General features: G+C 43.4%; 1 protein-coding gene and 1 long non-coding RNA gene across 2 annotated transcripts in view; both read left to right on the top strand.

Annotated features, from left to right (window-relative positions):
* The window catches only part of LOC144692655 (uncharacterized), a 169,190-nt gene that overhangs the window by 28,673 nt on the left and 119,329 nt on the right, over nt 1–21,188 (top strand). The gene's annotated exons all lie outside the window — the stretch shown is intronic.
* The window catches only part of LOC144692652 (complement factor H-like), a 137,469-nt gene continuing 116,573 nt past the window's right edge, over nt 293–21,188 (top strand). The window contains exons 1-2 of the mRNA XM_078561728.1: nt 293–447; nt 18,063–18,239. Of these exons, the coding sequence (XP_078417854.1) occupies nt 381–447; nt 18,063–18,239 (244 nt within the window). The 5' untranslated portion in view covers nt 293–380. The remainder of the gene's footprint in view (nt 448–18,062; nt 18,240–21,188) is intronic.

The raw sequence follows: 21,188 nt of genomic DNA, 5'->3' as shown, positions 1-21,188 counted from the left end.
TTCTCAGAGCAACCAAGGATTGACAGTAAATACATGTTTTTCAATGCCATACATATCCAAGAATGAAAAAAGATATATTTGAAATATCATAATCCAAAATTAATCAAGAAAATTCATTTTATAAACCATGTAACTAAAATTAACATTTCCACTACAATACAGGCATGGAAGTAAAGCTTATTTTATTTGAGATTTACCAATAGCTACAACATACATTGTTGACTTAATTTTGAGTTCATTCAACCTAAATGTCACTATCCAAACAGACAAGGAGTTGGGTATTGACATTTAAAGTAAAACTTTAGCAAATTTGTTCCAGTCTGTGTTTAGATAATACATCAGAAGTCTACAGATTCAAAAGTCTCCTTTGTTCTGCTAAAATGAAATTAAGCAATTTTGTTTTTCTTATTGCCATTTTTGGTAGTTCCACTGGAGCAATTAGCAAAGGTGAGTACTTTTAATTTTTCATTATTATATCTTTTCAAAATTGGCATTGAAATAAGTGAATGAAAAGTATACAGCTATATGGTTTGTGTAAGCTGCATGATACAGTATTTGGTAGCTATTTGCAATTCCCATTCATCAAATATTCACACTTGATTGATTCTCTTTCTTCACTTACATAACTATATTTGTTAAATTGGAATGATTAAATGAACAATTCTCTTGCTATTGGGACATTCTCTTTAAAAGGCTTTCACTATACAGTATTATTGTCATGGACAAACATTGTCAAAAACGGAAGCTCAGGGGACAAACCCCCACAAAACAACTGTCATTGCACACTATCTTGATAATAAGAATTTGAAGCACACCCTGAAAGTAACCTTCTGCAGCAATATTATGCAACATGAACCCATTCTAATCTCAATGCAGAGTGAAGCTGGATTGCAAGCTATCATTCCATGACCACCTGAAGGTAGTAACCATATGAAAAGGATATAGAGGCACTGGAGAGGGTGCAGAGAAAATTTACAAGGCTTACAAGGATGATACCTGAAATGTGTTGGTATGCATATCAGGAAAGGATGAACAGACTGGACTTCTTTTCTCTGGAAAAAAGAAAGGCTGAGGTGTGACCTAATAGGGGTCTTTAAAATTGTGAAAGGTTTTAATGGAGTGGATGCAAAGAGAATATTTCCAATTATGGGGAAGAGCACAACTAGAGGGCATCAATATAGGACAGTCATCGAGAAATCCAGAGGGCATCAATATAGGACAGTCATCGAGAAATCCAATAGGGAGTTTAGAAGAAACATTTTTACCCAAAGAATGGTGCGCATGTTGGACTTCCTGACCACGATTATCTTGATTCTCTTGAAGTCAGTTTCTTTATTGTCTTGATCGTTTAAAATGTTTCCTTACTCTTTAGGCAGTTCCAATGCCTCAGTTGATGGCCAGATTATCAAATTAATTTCCCTTAAAACAGTTTGTACATTATGTCCTCTTGCCCTAACTCATTCTCCTACTTGCCTCATACCATTTTACACATGCAACAGCTACCATCTTGTTCAGGTTGCTTGGAGAGACTTTAAAATAAATAAAATATTCTCATAACAGTTTTAAAAACAGAAATCAGGTATTGACATGTTTTGCTTCCTTATCTTCTTCTCAAACATTTTATTGTCTCAAAAGTAACCCACTAAATTGTGTCTCACCCGTTTCTTTTAGAATTATCCCAGATTCATTAACTCAGCCAAAAATTGGATTTCTGCCAAACTTTGTCAAGGTCTTGAGCTTAGCTTCATATTTTGGAAACAGACTTTACAAATACAAAAGTTTGCAGCATTTGAATTAGTGCCAATTGTTGTCAAACCTTTTAAAATGAAAATTCCCTTTTGAGAACTTTATCATGAACCAAACCTCAAATTTTTAAACTTTGTAAGAACTGTAATTTACACTATCAAAATTAAAACAACCTCTTTTTCATGTATAATGATTTGTATCCAAGTTATAATTTCCGTATGTTTATCGACACATTCTTTATCTTAGATAGCATCCTAGTGATTCAAAAGTAACCTGTTAAATTACACTGCACTTTACATCTCAAGATTGTCCCAAATTCAAATTACAGTGCTGTTGGAAAGCAGGTTTCCTTTAATATTTAATTCATCTCTTCATAAGAAACCCCTTTTTATCCATTGGAACCACCTAGACCTTGTGTTTATGTCTTTTGGTTTTCCTAGAATCCTTTTGAATTTCATGTAATCTTTTTTTGTCCTCCGAATTTTAGAATACCAACTCATATGTATTAATCCCAATCAGCTTCGAAGCTGATGATGAGGGTTATTCCCTACTAGTCTGCAAGGGGTGGTACAAGGGTTGGTTCATCTCAAACAAAGGCAAGCCCTGTTTTATCTTTACACAACCTTCAAATTACGATTTTTGCCAGAAATCTCAACTCAAACCTTATACTCAAAACTTTGGAATGTTTGAATAAACTTTTCCTTTAATCTAATATGGGGCTTTTGACTCAAGTGCTCAACTACTCACACAAAAGACAATTCAGAGAAGAAAAAACATATGGCTCACAAACAAATGCTTCATTGCACACAAACAAATACATATATAAAGGTATGTATTTATATTCCTATAATATTGAACTTAACTCTAAACAAATCTTCAATTAGCAGTGGGGGGAATAAAGGGGTCTTGAAGGCTCCACCTATAGGGACCTTCAAACTGACGAGAGCTCACATTTTCTCTGCTGCTGCTTGTCAATTGCTCATTAACCCCCTAGGGGTACCCTCTCTCTCTCTCTCTCTCTCTTTAGTACAAACAGCTCTTGTAACTTGGATCAATTCATTTTTTTAAAGTTATAGAAAATTCAGTAGTGGACCTTTCGGGTCCATAATGGACATACATATAAGCATTTGGGGTTCCTTTGGAGGGGAAACCAAATAAATGGGGTTTCTTTGATGCCATATTACCCATTCTTTATCTAATAACTTAAAAAGGCCAGTCCTTGGCGGGTCCTCGACCCCCAATCTACTACTAAGGTACTTTCACCAATCAGTCCACTCGCATGCTCAAGGGGTCCCGGACCCCGAGCCGCAAACACGCACCCACACACCCATTACCAACTCCAGGGGCTCCAACCCCGAGTATACACCAAAACTAAATCTAAACTCCAGGAGCTCCAACCCCGTGTGCACTCTAAAACTAAACTCCAGGGCTCCAACCCTGAGTACACTCTAAAACTAAACTCCAGGGCTCCAACCCTGAGTACACTCTAAAACTAAACTCCAGGGCTCCAATCCTGAGTACACTCTAAAACTAAACTCCAGGGCTCCAATCCTGAGTACACTCTAAAACTAAACTCCAGGGCTCCAATCCTGAGTACACTCTGAAACTAAACTCCAGGGCTCCAACCCTGAGTACACTCTAAAACTAAACTCCAGGGCTCCAATCCTGAGTACACTCTAAAACTAAACTCCAGGGCTCCAATCCTGAGTACACTCTAAAACTAAACTCCAGGGCTCCAATCCTGAGTACACTCTGAAACTAAACTCCAGGGCTCCAATCCTGAGTATATTCTGGCCAAAGCAGTCCCGGACTGCAACAACTAATCTCCTAAACACTTAAATAGATGACTTACCCTAAGAGTCAGCCACAGGCAGATGAAGGCAATGAACCCCGGAAGCCCAAATTGGGCTGCCGCGGACTGAGGAGTCCTTGAAACACAAGGTCCTAACACTGGTGCTCCGTGACCCAACCCTAGGGCTTAGTCATCTCGGTGGAACCTCCAAGAAACTGTAAAAGGGTTAATGGAGAAGTTGAATTATATGCCTAGGCCTAAGAGAAAAATACCATCTTGTCTGGCCACAGTTGTAGGATGAGCCCTGAGACATTCCATTTTGTTCTTTCTCAGGCCAATGTAATCAGGATTGTGATAAGCATTTGCGTAAGCACTATATCTGTTATGCTGGGACTGAAAATTTACTGAAATATGGATTGGTCAGTTAACTTCTGCAAATAAGCGGATAGGTTTGTGCAAAATTTACTGATTGGCTGTAAAAATGCTTTTAACAGGTCTGTGTGTATTCTGTTACGAGACTGTACAGTAACTCTTTTGTGTGCTGTCTCCCTTGTGCACAAGTAATAAATGGGGTCTACGTATTAATGTTGCCTTGGTGTGATTGATTCAACTAACTTGGTAGGGGCCTGGGGACCTGAAGGGGAATTCAGATAGGATAGAAAAAAAAGCTTGTAATGGGTGGAAGAAAAGGAGTAAGCAAAATTGGAAGGCGGTAGAAACGAAGGCCAGAATTGAATAGGGTCAAAATATGGAAAAATATTAAAAAGACAAAATTAAAGGCACTCTATCTGAGTGTATGCAGCATTTTCAACAAGGTAGGAGGTATTGATAGCACAAATATAAATAAATGGGTGTGATCTAATTGCCAATACAGAGAGATGCTGCAGGGTGACCAAAGCTGGGAACTAAATATTCAAGGATATTTGGCATTTAGGAAGGATAGGCAAAAAGGAAAAGGAAGTGTGTTAGTGCTGTTAATAAAGGATTAGATCAGTGCATTTGTGAGAGATGATCTTAGATTGGAAGACCAAGATGTGGAATCAGTTTGGGTGGAGCTAAGAAACAGCAAGAAGCAGCAAACATTGGTGGGAGTTGTTTATAAGTCACCAGACAGTAGTGATAATGTAGGGTATGGGATAAATCAGGAAATTAGAGGTGCATGTAATAAGGGTAATACAGTAATCATGGGGGACATGGGGTCTTCAATCTACATATAGACTGGGTAAACCTAATTAGTACTAATGGTGTGAGGACAAATTCCTGCAATGTATATTGAGGAACTGAAGAGGAGATGTTACACCCTCTGATCCCGCAATGACCACAGAGACTCAGGCTTCCTTTTAACCAGTTTTATTCAAGCATATGCAAGGGAGCTGTAATCATTCCTAAGAATGAAGACCCCGCTCCCTGATTGATTACATTTCACTATTTTCGTACCATTTCTTATCATAACACATTTGAGTACATTTGAATACATCCAATCGGTAACCGACACACCAATTCCATACTAACTCTATCCTATTGAGTACGTAAACATGTGATTTTGCTAGCCAATTATTCTAAAGGATTTATACGTAATTATATTATCCAATCAGAATTAAAACACATAAGCAAAGACCTTGGTTCTTACAACTCAGGACTGTTTGTGTTTCATCAGAGCCCCCTCTTTGTCCATTGTTCATCTTCCCATATCTAAGCTAAAACCATCTGCCCCTTCCCTATGTGAGAGGGGAGTACACTCAATCTAAGTTATGTCATACATTTGTCTCCAGTCTGACTCTCAAGGCTGTGCAATGTTCATCTGGTAATCTTCAACTCTTAATATGTTTAGGAGCCATGTCTGCCTGGAGATTTTAGGGGTTTTTCAGTAAATTCTTACTGTATTATCTTTTTTAATATATATATATATTTAATTCCCCCCTAACGAACTAGAGAACAGGATATTTTAGATTTAGTAATGTGCAATGAGAAAGGGCTAATTAAAAATCTTGATGCAAAGGAGTCATTAGGGAAGAGTGATGATGATGTGATAGAATTTTACATTAAGTTTGAAAGTGATGTCGTTCAATCAGAAACTAGAGTCTTAAAAGTAAACAAAGGAAACTACGAAGGTATGAGGGGCAAGTTAGCTGTGGAGGATTGGGATACTACATTAAAAGTTATGACGATAGACAGACAATTTAAAGAATTAATGCATGGTTTATAAATATATTCCTCTGAAGCACAAAAACCCAACAGAAAAAGTGGTCTAACCGTGGCTAACAAAAGAAGTTAAAAATTGTATTAGATCAAAGGAAGAGGTTCATAAAGTTACCAAAACTTGAGTAAGCCTGCAGATTGCAAGTATTTTAGAATTCAGCAAAGCAGATAAGAAACTGGTAAAGAAAAAAATAGAATATTAAAGTAATCTAGCGAGAAAGATCAAAACAGATTATAAAATTTTCTATAGGGATGAAAAAGGAAAATATTAGCAAAGACAAATGTGGGCCCATTATAGGCAGCGAATGGAGAATTTATAATGAGGAATAAGGAAATGACAGAGAACCTAAACAAATACTTTGTGTCTGCCTTCATGGAGGAAGATACAAAATACCTCCCAGAAATACTAGAGAACCAAGAGACTAGCAAGAGTGAGGAACTGAAAAAAAATAGTATTAGTAAAATAGTAGTACTGGAAAAATTAATGGGACTGAAAGTGGGTAAATCCCCTGGACCTGATGACCTATATCCCAGAGTGCTAAAAGAGGTGGCTGTTGATAAGATAGATGCATTGGTGGTCATTTCCAAAATTCTATAGGTTCTGGAACAGTTTTTGCAGATTGGAAGGTAGCAAATGTAACCCCACTATTTAGGGAAGAAGGGAGAGAGAAAACAAGAAACTACAGACCTGTTAGCCTAACATCAGCAGTAAGGAAAATACTAGAATCTAATGCAAAGGATGGGATTACTGGACATTTAGAAAATAATGGTAGGCTTGGACAGAGTCCACATGGATGTATAAAAGGCAAATAATGTCTGACAAACCTGTTGGAGTTTTTTGAGGCTATAACTAGCAGGATAAATAAAGGGGAACCAACGGATGTGATTAGGTTTTCAGAAAGCTTTCAATAGGTTCCACACAAAATTGGAGCACATGGATTTGGGGGTAATAAACCGGCATAGATTGAGAACTGATTAATGGACTGAAAACTGTAGGAATAAATGGGTCATTCTCAGGTTGGCGGGCTGTGACTAATGGGGTACTGCAGGGATCAGTGCTATTCACATCTATATTTTTTTTAAAATTTGTTCATGGGATGTGGGCATCATTGGCTAGGCGAGCATTTATTGCCCATCGTTAATAGCCCTTGAGGGGGTGGTGGTGAGTGGCCATTTTGAACCGCTGCAGTCCATGAGGTGTAGGTACACCCACAGTGCTGTTAGGGAGGGAGATCAGGATTTTCACACACACAGTGACAGTGAAGGAACGGTGATGTATTTCCAAGTCAGGATGGTGTGTGCTTGGAGGGTAACTTGCAGGTGGTGGTGTTCCCATGTACCTGATGCCCTTGTCCTTCTGGATGGTAGTGGTGTGGGTTTGGAAAGTGCTGTCTCAGGAGCCTTGGTGAGTTCCTTCATTGCATCTTATAGATGGTACATACTGCTGCTACTGTACATCAGTGGTGGAGGGAGTGAATGTTTGTGGATGGGGTGCCAATCAAGCAGGCTACTTTGTCCTGTAAGATGTCAAGCTTCTTGGGTGTTGTTGGAGCTTTACTCATCCAGGCGAGTAGAGAGTATTCCATCACACTCCTGACTTGTGTCTTGTAGATGGTGGGCAGTCTTTGAGGAGTCAGGTGGGGAGTTATTCACCCCAGGGTTCCTAGCCTTTGAACCTGCTCTTGCAGCCACAATATTTATATGGCTAGTCCAGTTCAGTTTCTGGTCAATGGCAATCCCCAGGATGTTGATAGTGGGGGATTCAGCAATGGTAATGCCATTGAATGCCAAGGAGCGATTGTTAGATTCTCTCCTGGAAAATGGTCATTGCTTGGATCTTGTGTGGTGCCAATGTTACTTGCCACTTGTCAGCCCAAGCCTGGATAATGTCCAGGTCTTGCTGCATTTCGACATGGACTGCTTCAGTATCTGAGGAGTCGCAAATGGTGCTGAACATTGTGCAACCATCTGCAAACATGCCCCACTTCTGACCTTATGGTAGAAGGAAGGTCATTGTTGAAGCAGCTGAAGATGGTTGGGCCTGGGACACTACCCTGAGGAACTCCTGCAGTGATGTCCTGGAACTGAGACAATTGACTCCAACAACCACAACCATCTTCTTTTGTGCTAGGTATGACTGCAACCAGTTGAGAGGTTCCCCCCTGATTGTCATTGACTCCAGTTTTGCTAGGGTTCTTTAATGCCACACTCTGTCAAATGCTGCCTTGATGTCAAGGCATTCACTCTCAACTCACCTCTGGGGTTCAGCACTTTTGTTCATGCTGGAACTAAGGCTGTAATGAGGTCTGGGACATGGAAACATTTTGTCCCCACATCAAAACCAATCAACCAAGTTGTGAGGAGGATGTGAAAAGGTTTCAAGGGAATTTAGGCAGGCTAAGTGAATGGGCAAGAACATGGCAGATGGAGTGTAATGTGGAAAAATTTGAAGTCATCTACTTTGATATAAAAAGCAGAAATGCAGAGCATTTCTTGAATGGTGAAAGATTTGGAAGTATTGTTGTCCAAAGAGACCTGAGTGTCCTTGTTCATAAATCACTGAAAGCTAATATGCAGGTGTGGCAAGCAATTGGGAAGGCAAATGGTATATTGGCCTTCATTGCAAGAGGATTTGAGTATAGGAGAAAAGATGTACTTCTGCAATTGTAAAGAGCCTTGGCGAGACCGTACCTGGAGTATTGTGTCCGCTTTTGGTCTTCTTACTGAGGAAGGATATACTTCCCATAGAGGGAGTGCAATGAAGGTTCACCAGACTGATTCCTGGGATGACAGGATTATCCTGTGAGGTCAGATTGAGAAGACTGGGTCCATATTCTCTAAAAGGTTAGAAGAATGAGAGGTCATCACATTGAAACATAACATTCTTACAGGGCTCGACAGATTAGATGCAAGAGGCTTGTTTCCCATGTCTGGAGGTGTCTAGAAAAAGGGGACACAGTCTCAGAATAAGAGGTAAGCCATTTAGACCTGAGATGAGGAGGAATTTCTTCAATCAGGAGGGTGGTGAATCTTTGGAACTCTTTGCCCCAAAGGGCTGTAGAGGCTCTGTCATTGAATATGTTCAAGACAAAGATTGATAGATTTCTAGGTATTAAAGATATCAAGGGATATGGGGATGGTGCAGGAAAATGGTGTTACGCTAGAATATCATCCGTGATCTAGTTGAATGGCAGATCAGGTTTGAGGGGTTGAATGGCCTACTCCTGCTCCTATTTCCTATGTTCCTATGATACATCTATGTTTGATGCGGTGGTAAGTGTTCTTGAAAAATACTTAAGGCCAAAGAAAAAAGTGTGATAATTAAACAATATACACTCCACCAGTGATGCAAGGGAAATTGTGAGCCCATTAAACAATATGTGCCATCATTGCGGCAAATGGCTTCTACATGTAAATTTGACACAGTAACCAATGAACTAATTTGTGACTAATTAATTGAAAAGACTTCAATTCCATGAATTAGGGAACGTCTCCTCAGGGAGGATGATGATTTAACCTTGGAAACAGTCATGATCTATGCAGTCCAAATTGAATCTCCCATGTTAGATTCAAAGAGGATATACAGAAATATACCTTAGACTCAGGTTGCAGACAGTGTGCACAGCTGAAGTGCAAATGTTATGGACAAAGAGAACTCAGCAGTCTCATCAACACATGCCCCATCGCAGTCATATACCTTCAAAACTGTACCCAAAGTATGAAAATGTTCATCGGTTCACAATGTCATGACCAGCTTGAGGGAAAAGTGTAATTTATACTTAAAGTGGAACCATTTTGAAAAGATAGGCAGTTCGAAGAAGACTTCATTGGTTCCACACCTGGAGGAGTGTTTTCCTTACGGTGAGTTACAGCATATATATCCCATCACGAACAGTAAAGCACCAGCTCATTTTAAGGAATGCTCAGTCGAGATCATGTTATCTCAGTGGCACTTCTTATGAACTTTCTCTCAACTTTCTCTCACTCCTGCAACAGACATTCTTCAATCTTATGACAACTCAACTATTCCAGTTTTGGGATCATAGTTCCAGTTTGTTACAAAAACATCACCCTAGACAGGTTCACTTTCTACATAGCTAGAGGCAGAAGTCTTATGAGAGTAAACCTTTTCAGTGGGCTTGGATTTGAACTTGAAGACACCATCAGTGCACACATTAATGTGACTGATGACACAGACTATGGATGCCAGTATCCTTCCTCATTTACCAGATTTTGGGAGATCAAGAGATACTGTCATGCTTCTCACATTGACACATCAATTCCACCAGTTTCATAAACTTTGAGACGGTTTCCATTTGCAATCCATGCCGAAGTGTCATTGGAGCAAAAATGACAAGAAGCAGATGGTATCATTCAGCAAATCAACTAATCGTTGTGGGTATCAAATCTAGTCATTGCACGATGAAAAAATGGTGAACTTAGACTATGCATTAACCTTCAGGCAGTCAGCAAAGTTATCATTCAAGACAAATATCCACTTCCTACAATCAAAGAACTGTCAGCATCACTTAATGACTCCACATTTGTCACAAAGCTCAATATGCAACGGAGCTATCTTCAGAAACCTCTGGCAAAGCAAAGCCGATCGCTTATAGCTTTTGTTACCCATGAAGGTGTGTTTCAGTACCACAGAATGCCATATGAACTAAGTTCAGCACCTAGTGCATCTAGATCATTTCTTCAATCTAGTCAGATGTTGAGAGGATGTTCAACCTACTTGATGATGTAGTTGTCCATGGAAGTGACAAAGCAGAACATGATCAATGGTATTCTTTCAACTTGCACAACACAACTTGATGCTCAACAAGGATAAATGCACATTCACAGCACCCAAGATTGACTTTCCAGAGTGCAAAGTGACAACAGCTGGAGTAAAGCCTATATGACGATGTCAAAGCCATTCATGCACTTCCGACAGTCCAGGTGTGAAAGAATTGGCATTGTTCCTAGGTACTTCCAACTTTTATCACAAATTCATTTCTAAGCACGCAGAGATCTTTGGACCTGCTGCACAAAGTTGTATGATCGGAATGGATAATCACACAGCCAACAGATTTTGAAACGTTAAAGGCAAAGATAGCATCTCCACCAATCTTTGTGCATTTTAACCCACATGCGGAAATGTATGTCACAACAGATGAGTCAGGAAATGCAATTGAAGCTGTACTCTCAGCACATTGAAGGAAATAACGGCCAATTGCTTATGTGTCACAACTGTTGTTGGAAACTTAACGCAAATACACTGCTGGAGAGTGGGAAGCATTAGCCTACATCTACATATATTTCTCCATGAAAGTTCACTCTCCACACTAATCATCAAACGCTGATATAATGTCCAATAAGCTGGTGCAGCACAGCACTTGCTCTTTTTAAGAAATGTCCTCGAATGACTGTAACTTCAGTGTTGAAGTCTTGACAAAATGTCCCAAATGTCTCCCAGTGTGTTTCAGAGGTCCAGTTTACAGCTCCAGCAGCAATGACCATCTCTTTAAGAGGTAAGTATCCCTTAAGATAATGCTTGAAATCAACAGAAATGCTTTGATTCTTCCCAACCATTGTCACTGTTAGGAGAGGGCGTTAGTTGACGTGCTAACCACCAAAATGCTGTTCAGCATCTTTAATGAGTACCTGTGGACATTTTAAGTGGCAATCAGCTGTTTAATAAGCCTCCAGGCTCCTAGCACTGCCTTCAGTTCCTTTACCAGGATAGCATATTTACTTCCCCCTCATTTAGGCTTTCATTATTTGAAAGATCTGCATCATCCCTTTTCTTAGGATGCTTTTTTTTCAGTGAAAATAAGTTGTTGAACTTTTCTTAATGAATTACTCCTCTTAGGCCTAAAATCATGTTGGCAATTCTTCATTGTGTCAAAATACTTTTTGAGATAGGGTAATTAAAACTGCATGTCCTACTCCAAAACTGGTTTCACCTTCAAACCGTACAGTGTCAGTATAACTTCTTCCGACTCCCCAGATTTGGCCCAATACCCAAATGCCAATACAAATAACAGCTTCATACTGATCGGATACTTTCTGAATTTTTGTTTTATTCTTTCATGGGATGTGGGCCAGCATTTATTGCCCATCCCTAGCTGCCCTTGAAAATAACCACTTTTGTATTGAAAACAGTGGAAGAAAAGACAAGATAAGCTGGGGATAGTGGTTAATGATGACAAGCTTCGACTTTAATAGGTTGTAGATTGTAAAAAGGAGGGGAAGCTGTATGAACTAAAGATTAGCCTTTTATAGCAAGGTTATGTAATAGTATAATTTTACCTCACAACAGGTTTCGGACAGAACCTGCAGGAGACAGTTAGTTTTTGATCTGCCAGGAAGCAGCATCATGCCTCAGTGCCATTCTGCTGGCGTCAAATGCCTGCCAGCCTGTGGGAAACTAGGCAGCTCAAGGCCATGCTTCCCTCTCTGGCATGGAGGTCCGTATGGGGAAGGGGTCCCAAGAGGGTTTCTCAGGAGGAAAAGAGGAATATCCTGGAGAGCAAAGGCTGTAAACTTTTCTCAGGGGGGGGGCACAGAAAGAATTCCGGCTCCTCCTGGACTCAAAAAGATACGTGAGAAATGTATCTCTCAGGACCTCTCCGCCTCCCAATTCTTTGTTGACCTGGGTTAGCCTGGAGTTAAAATTGGAGTCGGGGCTCAATGACATCATTAGCCACCAGTTCAGAAAGCTCAGTGGAATCGTCCCCTTCCACTACCAGCGGGATTCGTGGCAGGCAGGGGCGGAAGATATGGCAGCGAGCGAAATATCACTTTCATGGCGTCAGGAAACCAGGGAAGGATTGTCCCCTCCTGATGTTCATGGTAGGTTAATGGCGGGCCAGGTCTCCTGCTGAAGCTCGACAGGAACCCACTTTGAGACTCGTGCATGCTTATTAAAAGCATAACAGACCGGGATCGTGTGCTCCTGTCAAATCATCCCCTCCGCCAGTGGCACATCAGGCCATTCTGTAACCCAACTGGACATTCGTGGTGTGCACCCGGCAAGGGAAGATTTTTAAAGCACTTACCTGGAGTCGAAGCTGGCTGCACCACTGAAGCTGGCCGCAGGCATGGTGCATGCGGAAGACGCAAAGGTAGGGGGTGTCAGGTGCAAGATGTTGGGTGCAAGACACAAAGGTGGGAGTCCAGAGGAGAAGAAGGGGGGCACAGGAGAGGAAAGGAGGCAGAGGAGAGGAAGAGGGGTTCTGGATGAGAACAAGGGAGGGGGGGGCGGTGTGCCAAATGAGAACAAGGTGGTGTTGTGGATGGAGTGAAGGGAGGGAAGGAAGGCATGAAGGGGTAGGGGTAGGGAGGGGAGGTGGGGTGGGGCCCAGAGTGCTTCAGAAGGAGGGGTCAGTCAAGTTGACGTTGGGATCCTAGGGGTGTTGGCAGAGGGGTGTGAAATAGGGGTGCTGGTGATATGAGGGGATGTTGACAGTGAGAGGCAGAAGTGGCATGTGATAGGGTGGGGGTCAGGGTCCAGGTATGGTTCTCATCTGGGGGTCACTGCAGGGTACAAGAATGGTGACACAGATTGCGGGAGTGGGGAGGACCAGGATGGGCACAGGAACAGTAACTGGGGTGGGCTTATTGGGGAGGTAAGCATGTCCAAATTAACAGTGTTAGGGTCCAGGTTGATGGGGGAGGCTGAAGAATTTTTGAGGGGAGAGTGGGTCGGTGGGGCAGAGGGAGGGTGAAGGTGTTGACGGTGATGGGCGATGGGTGGAAGTTGGTGGTTGACGGTGGGGGGAGGTGGGTAAAATGTGGTAGAGACAGTTTGAAATGAAACTCGCACCATCCTGGGACAGAGCCAGCTCCAGGCGAAGGCAACGCCCCTGATGTCCCAGTTCAAAACATCGCTGGGAAGGGTGGGTCTGCTCAGGTGGGTGGAGCTGAAGGTCAGTACAACTGGACAACTAAAGGGAAACTCTAATAATCATGCGAAATGAGCTTTATCATTTGCTATTCCTCCCTATTTGGTGAAGGCCAGGCGCAGCACGTCTAGCCCAGTGGGTTCTCACGACAATGAGATCCCAGCAAGGTGTAGAGCTGCTGTTCACTCTGAGTCATTGGCCATCAGCTCCAGGCAGAGTTAGGGAAGAAGGGGGAAAGAGAGGGAGGGGGTGGCTATAACGGACATACAGGTGAATGGCAGCCAAGTTGCAACTGAAAACTTCCATCCTCTCGAGGGAATGGACCTGCCTGACAAGAGCTCATGTGGTTAGTCTCTCTGTTGTGACCAGGTCTCTCCATAGAACCTCGAGGGCAGTGGATGCAAACTGAATAGTGTAGGTAGGAGGCTTCTTGCACTTGGCAGTTATCACCCCTGTCAATGAGCAATGTCTCCATGCGCAGCCACGTATTAGGGGAAGGAAGACCATCCTTGGTCCCCCCCTCCCCTCCCCCCGGAAGGGTTGGAATGTGCTCGACCATTTAAACTACTAGTAGCAAGAAGCAATTTAGGAGACTTCCAAACAGTGCAACATAACATATATTTGGGGGTCGTAAGGAACATATCTTTTTATTTTCTATTTTGGACTGTGGATTAAAATTACAATGGCTGCAGTTTGAAAGACATGTCCACTGGAACTGGATGAGAGATATATACAATGTTGCTGTCCTGGAACAGAGTGTGGCTTGATAGACAGGATTATGCCGGAAAGGAGTCCTGGACTCCTGGCAACATTTTAATTAGCTCCTGACCAGGTAACCAGATTTTGTGTGAGAGCAGTGCAGCAGAATAGCTTCTAGCCTGAAAGGAACAAGACCTAAATTCTCTTTCTCCTGTGTGTTGAAGATTCCAGTAATTCCATAATTATAGCTAGCTTACTTTTTCTTCTCATATCTCTATAACCTGCTCTCTCTCCCTCTTTCTTTCTCTGAAAACCCGTGTCAAGAAGCAAAGGGGAAAAATCACTGTTAGAGACATTGAAATGCAAGTGCTCAGCCAGTGAAATAAATACTGAAAGTGCTGGAAGACCACCTCATGTCATCAACAAGAACTGAAAGGAATTTGGAAGACATCAATAAAAATCAACCCATTGAATCTTGTACTCCAGAATTGGTGCTATTGAACTGTGCTATCCCACCCTTAAAATCCATGTTTTTGTGTGTCTTATGTGTCTTGTATGTGTGTGTTAGGAATTTAAGAAGGGGTAGAATTTATGTTATAGTGTTTGAAATTAGCCATTCATATTTCTTTCTTTTGCCACTGACTAATGACAGTTTGTTCAATAAACAGTTCTTTACATATTAAGTTTACAAACCTGATGCTCGTATTCTGTTAACCTAAATTAAACAATTAGGTGAGTTGATCAAACTTTTTTCACATATGTCACAGCTCAAGGAGCAGTGGGCTTGATATTGCAGCACACTATCCCCAGTGAGTCATGACAGTAAAGCAGAAAGTATTTACAATTATTGAACACCCTTACCACCAGTGCTCATTCAATACTTTTTAAATTTTCCTTACTCTACTGCTACATCTAGGTGCTCCCCGGCATCCACAGCAGAGCTGGAGGCAGCCATGCCCTGTTGTCTGTGATGACCTTGGCAGACGTCCTCTGGAGGGCACCGGTCTGCTTTGGGTCTCCTGCTGAGGGGCAGGCGCACCCTCCTCGACATGAGCACCTGGAGCTGATGGGGTCACAGGCAGAGGGGGTTGGGAACGCCTGGACACCCTTAGAGATTCCTGGATGGATGCCCCCGAGGTGTCTGCCTGATGCTCCTCCTTTCTTTGAGTGCCTGAGGGCCCCTCCGTGACTTCTTGAGGAGAAGGGCACCTGGCGGGAGGTCATGCTCCTCTGTACCCACCTTGCGTAGCCATTGTGAGAGCTCATCCAAGGCTAGATCGATGGAGTGCAGGTCTGAGCACATCTCTTCCAGAAACTGAGTGTTATGCTGGACCAGGTTCTCCATGGCATTCACTATCCTCCCAAGGGAGACTTCATTGTGCTCACATGTTGGTGCCACTACTTCAGAGAGCACACAGACGGACTCCTCCGCCTCGCATGCCTCTATGTTGAGGGCCTCTGACCACTCTGCCTGATGTTCCCATGCATCTCTCTAATACTTCAGCATCCTCCCCATGACCGCTTCCAGAGGCTCATCATCTGACTCTGACATAGCAGAGCCTCTTATCTATCAGTCTTCTGAGTGCCAGAGACCTTGACTGTCACTGCCTACTGCTGTGGACACGTGTCTGTGCGGTAACTACCAGAGTGTGAGCCTGAGACTAAACTAGATCTATGCGCCACTAAGGTGTGTGACTCTGGGCTGGTGAAGGGTGCAGGCGACTGCTGTGACAGGTGAGAAGTCATCCTCATCCTCTTTCAAGGTTTCCTGCAGACTGGGGCTAACTTCAAGTGCAGGGGCTGGCCTCACCCTCTTCCCACTGGCACCTAGAATAGAGAGAGGAGAGAATGAGTGACTACCTAGGCTGGCTCAAACTTGGGACTCATCAATCACCTTGATTTTCCTACGTAGTCTGGATTATGCATGCTTCCTCACTAGATGGTTGGGGGAAGCCAACCTCACTTTCGGCACAGACACAGTCACCAGCTAGCCAGCCTGCTGTTCAAATTGTATGAGGGACCAGAGCTCAGGCATCTCCCCGCCCATTTGTTCTCTCTCATTTCTGTTGTGGGCTGCCCTTCTGCCGCATAAAAACATAGATGGATTGTGAGCACGTGTGATGACCTCATGACTCCCCAAAACCCGACCATGTGCATGGTACTAGTGAAGAGTGGGATGGAATACTCTCCAGTTGCCTGTATGAGTGCAGCTCCCAGGGCACTGAGGAAGCCGGACACCATCCAGGACAAAGCAGCCACTTGACTGACACCCCATCCAGCACCCTCAGCATTCAGTCCCTCCACCACCCATGCAGAATGCCAGCAGTGTGGGTCATGTACAAGATGCACTGCAGCAAGTCCCCAAGGCTCCTGGAACCACAACTTCCACCCTCGCAAGCTGTACCAGCTAGAAGGACAAGGGCAGCAGGCACATGGGAGCAGCAGCACCTGCAGTTGCCCGCTATGCCTTCACTGTGGCTGGGTGAAAACCCAGCAGGTCCTTCGCAAAAAGCATAGAAAATGGACTGCAGGTATTCAGTCAGGCAGCAGCCCGCCACCTTGTCAAGGCCATTGAGGGATGGCCAAGAGAAATGCTGGCTTTGCCAGTGATGCCCAGGTCCCATGAGACAAACACAGATGTGCTGAGGTGGGTTGGAAGGGTGGAGGTTCACTTACCCTGGCAGCGCGGATTAAATCGTTGGCCCTTTTCCTGCACCACAGGGTGGTCCTCCTCTGCACCCCGTGGGCGCTGACCACCATGGCGACCTCTGCCCAGGCCGCTGTGGTCAGCTGGGATGACCCCCTGCGGCTATCCCTGGGGAAGAGGATGCCCCGCTTTTCCCGAGCTGTCTCCAGTAGATGCTCCAGGGATGCGTCGCTGAAGCAGGGAGCCATGGCTTGCTGCCTTCTCCTGCTCATCCTTTCCTTCTTCCCGTTAGTGAAGAGCTCTCTGGGTGCCTTTTAAATATGGCATCCAGACATGATGGCGGGCGGCCAGACTTCCTCCCCGCACCACCACAAGACTCGATGTGGAATGCGCGGATGCATAACTTAATGAGGCAGGGAGCACACGATTTCACGTAAAAGCCTGCTCTGCTCCATGGCGTGAATCAGTCCCGCTCTTCCATTCCGTCACGTAACTTACGGTGGGAAGGACAATTCCTCCCTCGGTAAAAATTGAGATCCAGGCAAATGGGTTTAATTGCTTACCTGCCCAGTTTTTGAGAGGCACGTATGGTTAAAATCCACTCCACTATCTTCTTATGAACTAATGTCATTATCAGTTTGAAAGAAATACCACAGATGTCAGCGTATAAGTCAACCTTTGAAGCTGTGAAAAATCCTTCCAAAAATGGGGGTTGACTTTTGGCTGGGAAAGGTGAACCGCTGATGTTGGTGTGGGTGGGCGCCATCTTTGTCTTTCGCCACTGTGTGGGTATGTCTTAAATTCCTGTGCATCTTCACGACACAGCCTGTATCACCTGCTTGGTCTCTTGCACCCAGTTATAAGGTACCGGTAAGGAAAACATCCATTTGTAGGATAAAAAGCTCAAGTTGACTACTACGCCAAGTATATGCAAGTGCATGATTTTTTGGCCAGAATAATTGAGGTTGTTTTATATGCTGGTTTAATTTATATGCCACAATCTATGATACTTTACTATTAACTGGTTAATCCTGTACCAGATTTATATGACTAATGATAACATTGAACTTGTTATTTCTCTCTGTAGATTGCGGGCTTCCTCCAATTCGTGAAAATGCACAACTTTCAGGAGCATCTGATGTGGAAACTTATACTCATGGAACTGAAATTAATTACAACTGCATAGTAGGATATGTGGGTCGTTTACGATACAACTGTGACAATGGAGAATGGAAAAATGTACACAAGAGATTTGATTGCAAATGTAAGTGTGTCTACAGCAGTCCCTTTCATGTATCATTGATTTTAATCCATTATTTCAATTGAAAAATCCTTTAAAACTAAATATAGTAGCAATTTTCATAGCTGATTATTTAAATGAGCTTTGTTGAAGAGGCCTGTCACGTTTTGAAAGTGAGAACTGCTGCTTTTGTGAGATTTTAAATATCCACTGATGAAATCAGGCAGGCAACTTCATAGGAACTTTTTAGAAGTGGCTAAAAGCCAATGCATGTCAGAAGATGTAATAAGCAGGAGACAAAATATTGTGTTATTTTAAATAGAAATGTATCCCAAGTCCTTTAATCACAACAGGAATGCATGGTACAAGGTAAACTTTCAGTTCTGTCCAAATTCCATTTTTGCAGCACTGGCACTGTGTGCATGGTTGCTGCTGTGCAGTCAGATCTAGTACTTGGAGTAATGGAGAATTTTCCAAAATGGAGCAAACTGGATACATGCAGTTCCAACAACACTCAAGAAGCTCAACGCCAACCAGGACAAAGTAGCTTATTTGAACGGCACTCCATCCACCATATTAAACATTCACTCCCTCCACCACTGATGCATTGGGAAGAGTTTGTACCATATACAAAATGCACTGTCACAAATCAGCAGGGCTCCTTTGACAGCACCTTCTAAGCCTGCGATCTCTACCACCTAGAAGTACAAGAGCAGCAGACACATGGGAACACCACTTTCTGCAGGTTCCCCTTCAGGCCACACACCATCCTGACTTGGAACTATATTGTTGTTCCTTCACTGTCGCTGGGTCAAAACCCTGGAATTCCCTCCCTACCAGCACTGTGGTTGTACCTACACCACATGGACTGCAGCAGTTCAATGAGGCAGCTCACCACCACCTTCTCAAGGGCAATTAGGGATGGGAAACAAAAGCTGGCCTAGCCAGTGATGCCCATATCCCCTGGATGAATAAAAAAAAAATCTCAGGGAAAACAACCTTAAACTCTTCCTGTATTCCTATGCTTCTACCTACTGCTGCAACATGATTGATAGTAGGCTGCTAACCTCAGTTGAGAAGACTGCAAATCACCTTGGAGGGGAACCTTGAGCAACTTGGGGCCTGGAAGACCTGGCTTCAGACTGCACCATCTCATTCTAGGCCGCAGCAATCTGGGTTGCCTGGTTGTCAGCATCCTGAAAGAGCAGATCAAGCTTATACATCTTGGAGCCACTGCCACTCTCCTGGAGCGCAGTGCCTCAGCAATCCAGTAATTGTTGGGCAACAGATTGATGGACTGCTATGATGCCTTGGAAACCCCTTTGAAAACTAGTATCCAGAGCCATGCTGGCAGCTTCCACCACAGCAGAGAGTTTATTGTGGTACAAGGAAACTGAAACAATCAGCCATCAGATAATTTATCATGGTTAGTTCCAAAGGTGTACTGATTGAGGTCACCATCCACTCCATATTGAAAAGGATGGACTCCAAGTTCTGCGCAAAGCCTTGTGCCAAATTGGTGCTGAGCTTCTTCGTGCTTCTTGTCATTGAGCACAGGCATTCTGGTGGGGTTTCCAGTACACCAAGCATTTGGGTCTATGCACTCAACAGCCTTCTTCTGGAGCCTGGTTCATCGAAGTCCTCATCTGAGCTTTCTGCAGCAGAACTAGTCTGTGACCTCACTTTCTGGTGAGCTGGCACCTGCAATATCAATTTCCCTCTGATCTGGCTGCAGTACACTCGGGTCCGGTGTTCTCAGATCCCTTCCCTTTTCCTATCCTCAAAAATAAGTGCAGTATCAATAACTGAGCTGGTGGCTGTGGGGGTTGTGTGATTGAGCAACAGTGTCTCTTTATTTTCAGTTTCATTTTCCTCTTCTTCCACTAATTGGGCATAGTCCAGTAAATGAAAAAAGGGCCAAACTTTGGGTTATGGTGAGGGGAAAGAAGAAAAGTAACAAGTGGTGCCTCCTGTTGTGTGCCATCTTCATCTGCAAGGAGAGAGGGAAATGTGTCAGTGAGTGTCATTTAACTGATGTGGCTGTCATGGTTGAATAGTTGGTAGCGTGTGCAATCCATGGGTGTGAGGCTTGCAACAAGTCTAAGTGTGCAGGGATGAGGTAAAGCAAATGAATGCTAGAGTTCAATCCTGATGAAAATAAATTGGTGGGAGGTGGGTGATTAAATATAGTGAATTGAGTAGTGGATGAGGCTAGTTTTTTTTATTCATTAATGGGATGTGGGCATCCCTGGCTAGACCAATATTTATTTACTATCCCTGATTGCCCTTGAGAAGGTGGTGGTGAGCTGCCTTCTTGAACCGCTGCAGTCCATGTAGTGTAGGTACACCCACAGTGCTGTTAGGGAGGGAGTTCCAGGATTTTGACCCAGCAACAGTGAAGGAACAGCGATATATTTCCAAGTCAGGGTGGTGAGTGGCTCGGAGGGGAGCTTCCAGGTGATGGTGTTCCCATATGTCTTCTGCCCTTGTCCTTTTGGATGGCATCAGTTGTGGGTTTGGAAGGTGCTGTCTAAGGAAGCTTGGTGAGTTCCCGCAGTGCATCTTGTAGATGGTACACACTGCTGCCACTGTGTGTCAGTGGTGGAAGGAGTGAATGTTTGTGGGTGGGGTGCCAATCAAGTGGGCTGCTTTGTCCTGGATGGTGTCAAGCTTCCTGTTGGACCTGCACTCATCCAGGAAAGTGGGATGTATTCCATCACACTCCTGACTTGTGCCTTGTAAATGGTGGGCACTCTTTGGGGAGTCAGGAGGTGTGTTACTTGCTGCAGGATTCCTAGCCTCTGACCTGCTCTTGTAGCCACAGTATTTATATGGTTAGTACAGTTCAGTTTCTGGTCAATGGAAACCTCCAGGATGTTGATAGTGGGGGATTCAGTGATGGTAATACCATTAAATGTCAAGGGGCGATGATTAGATTCTCTCTTGTTGGACATGGTCATTGCTAATGACTAG

Source organism: Cetorhinus maximus, chromosome 17, assembly GCF_964194155.1.
Source record: "Cetorhinus maximus chromosome 17, sCetMax3.hap1.1, whole genome shotgun sequence".
Taxonomy (NCBI): domain Eukaryota; kingdom Metazoa; phylum Chordata; class Chondrichthyes; order Lamniformes; family Cetorhinidae; genus Cetorhinus; species Cetorhinus maximus.
This window is presented reverse-complemented; position numbering and strand designations above follow the sequence as displayed.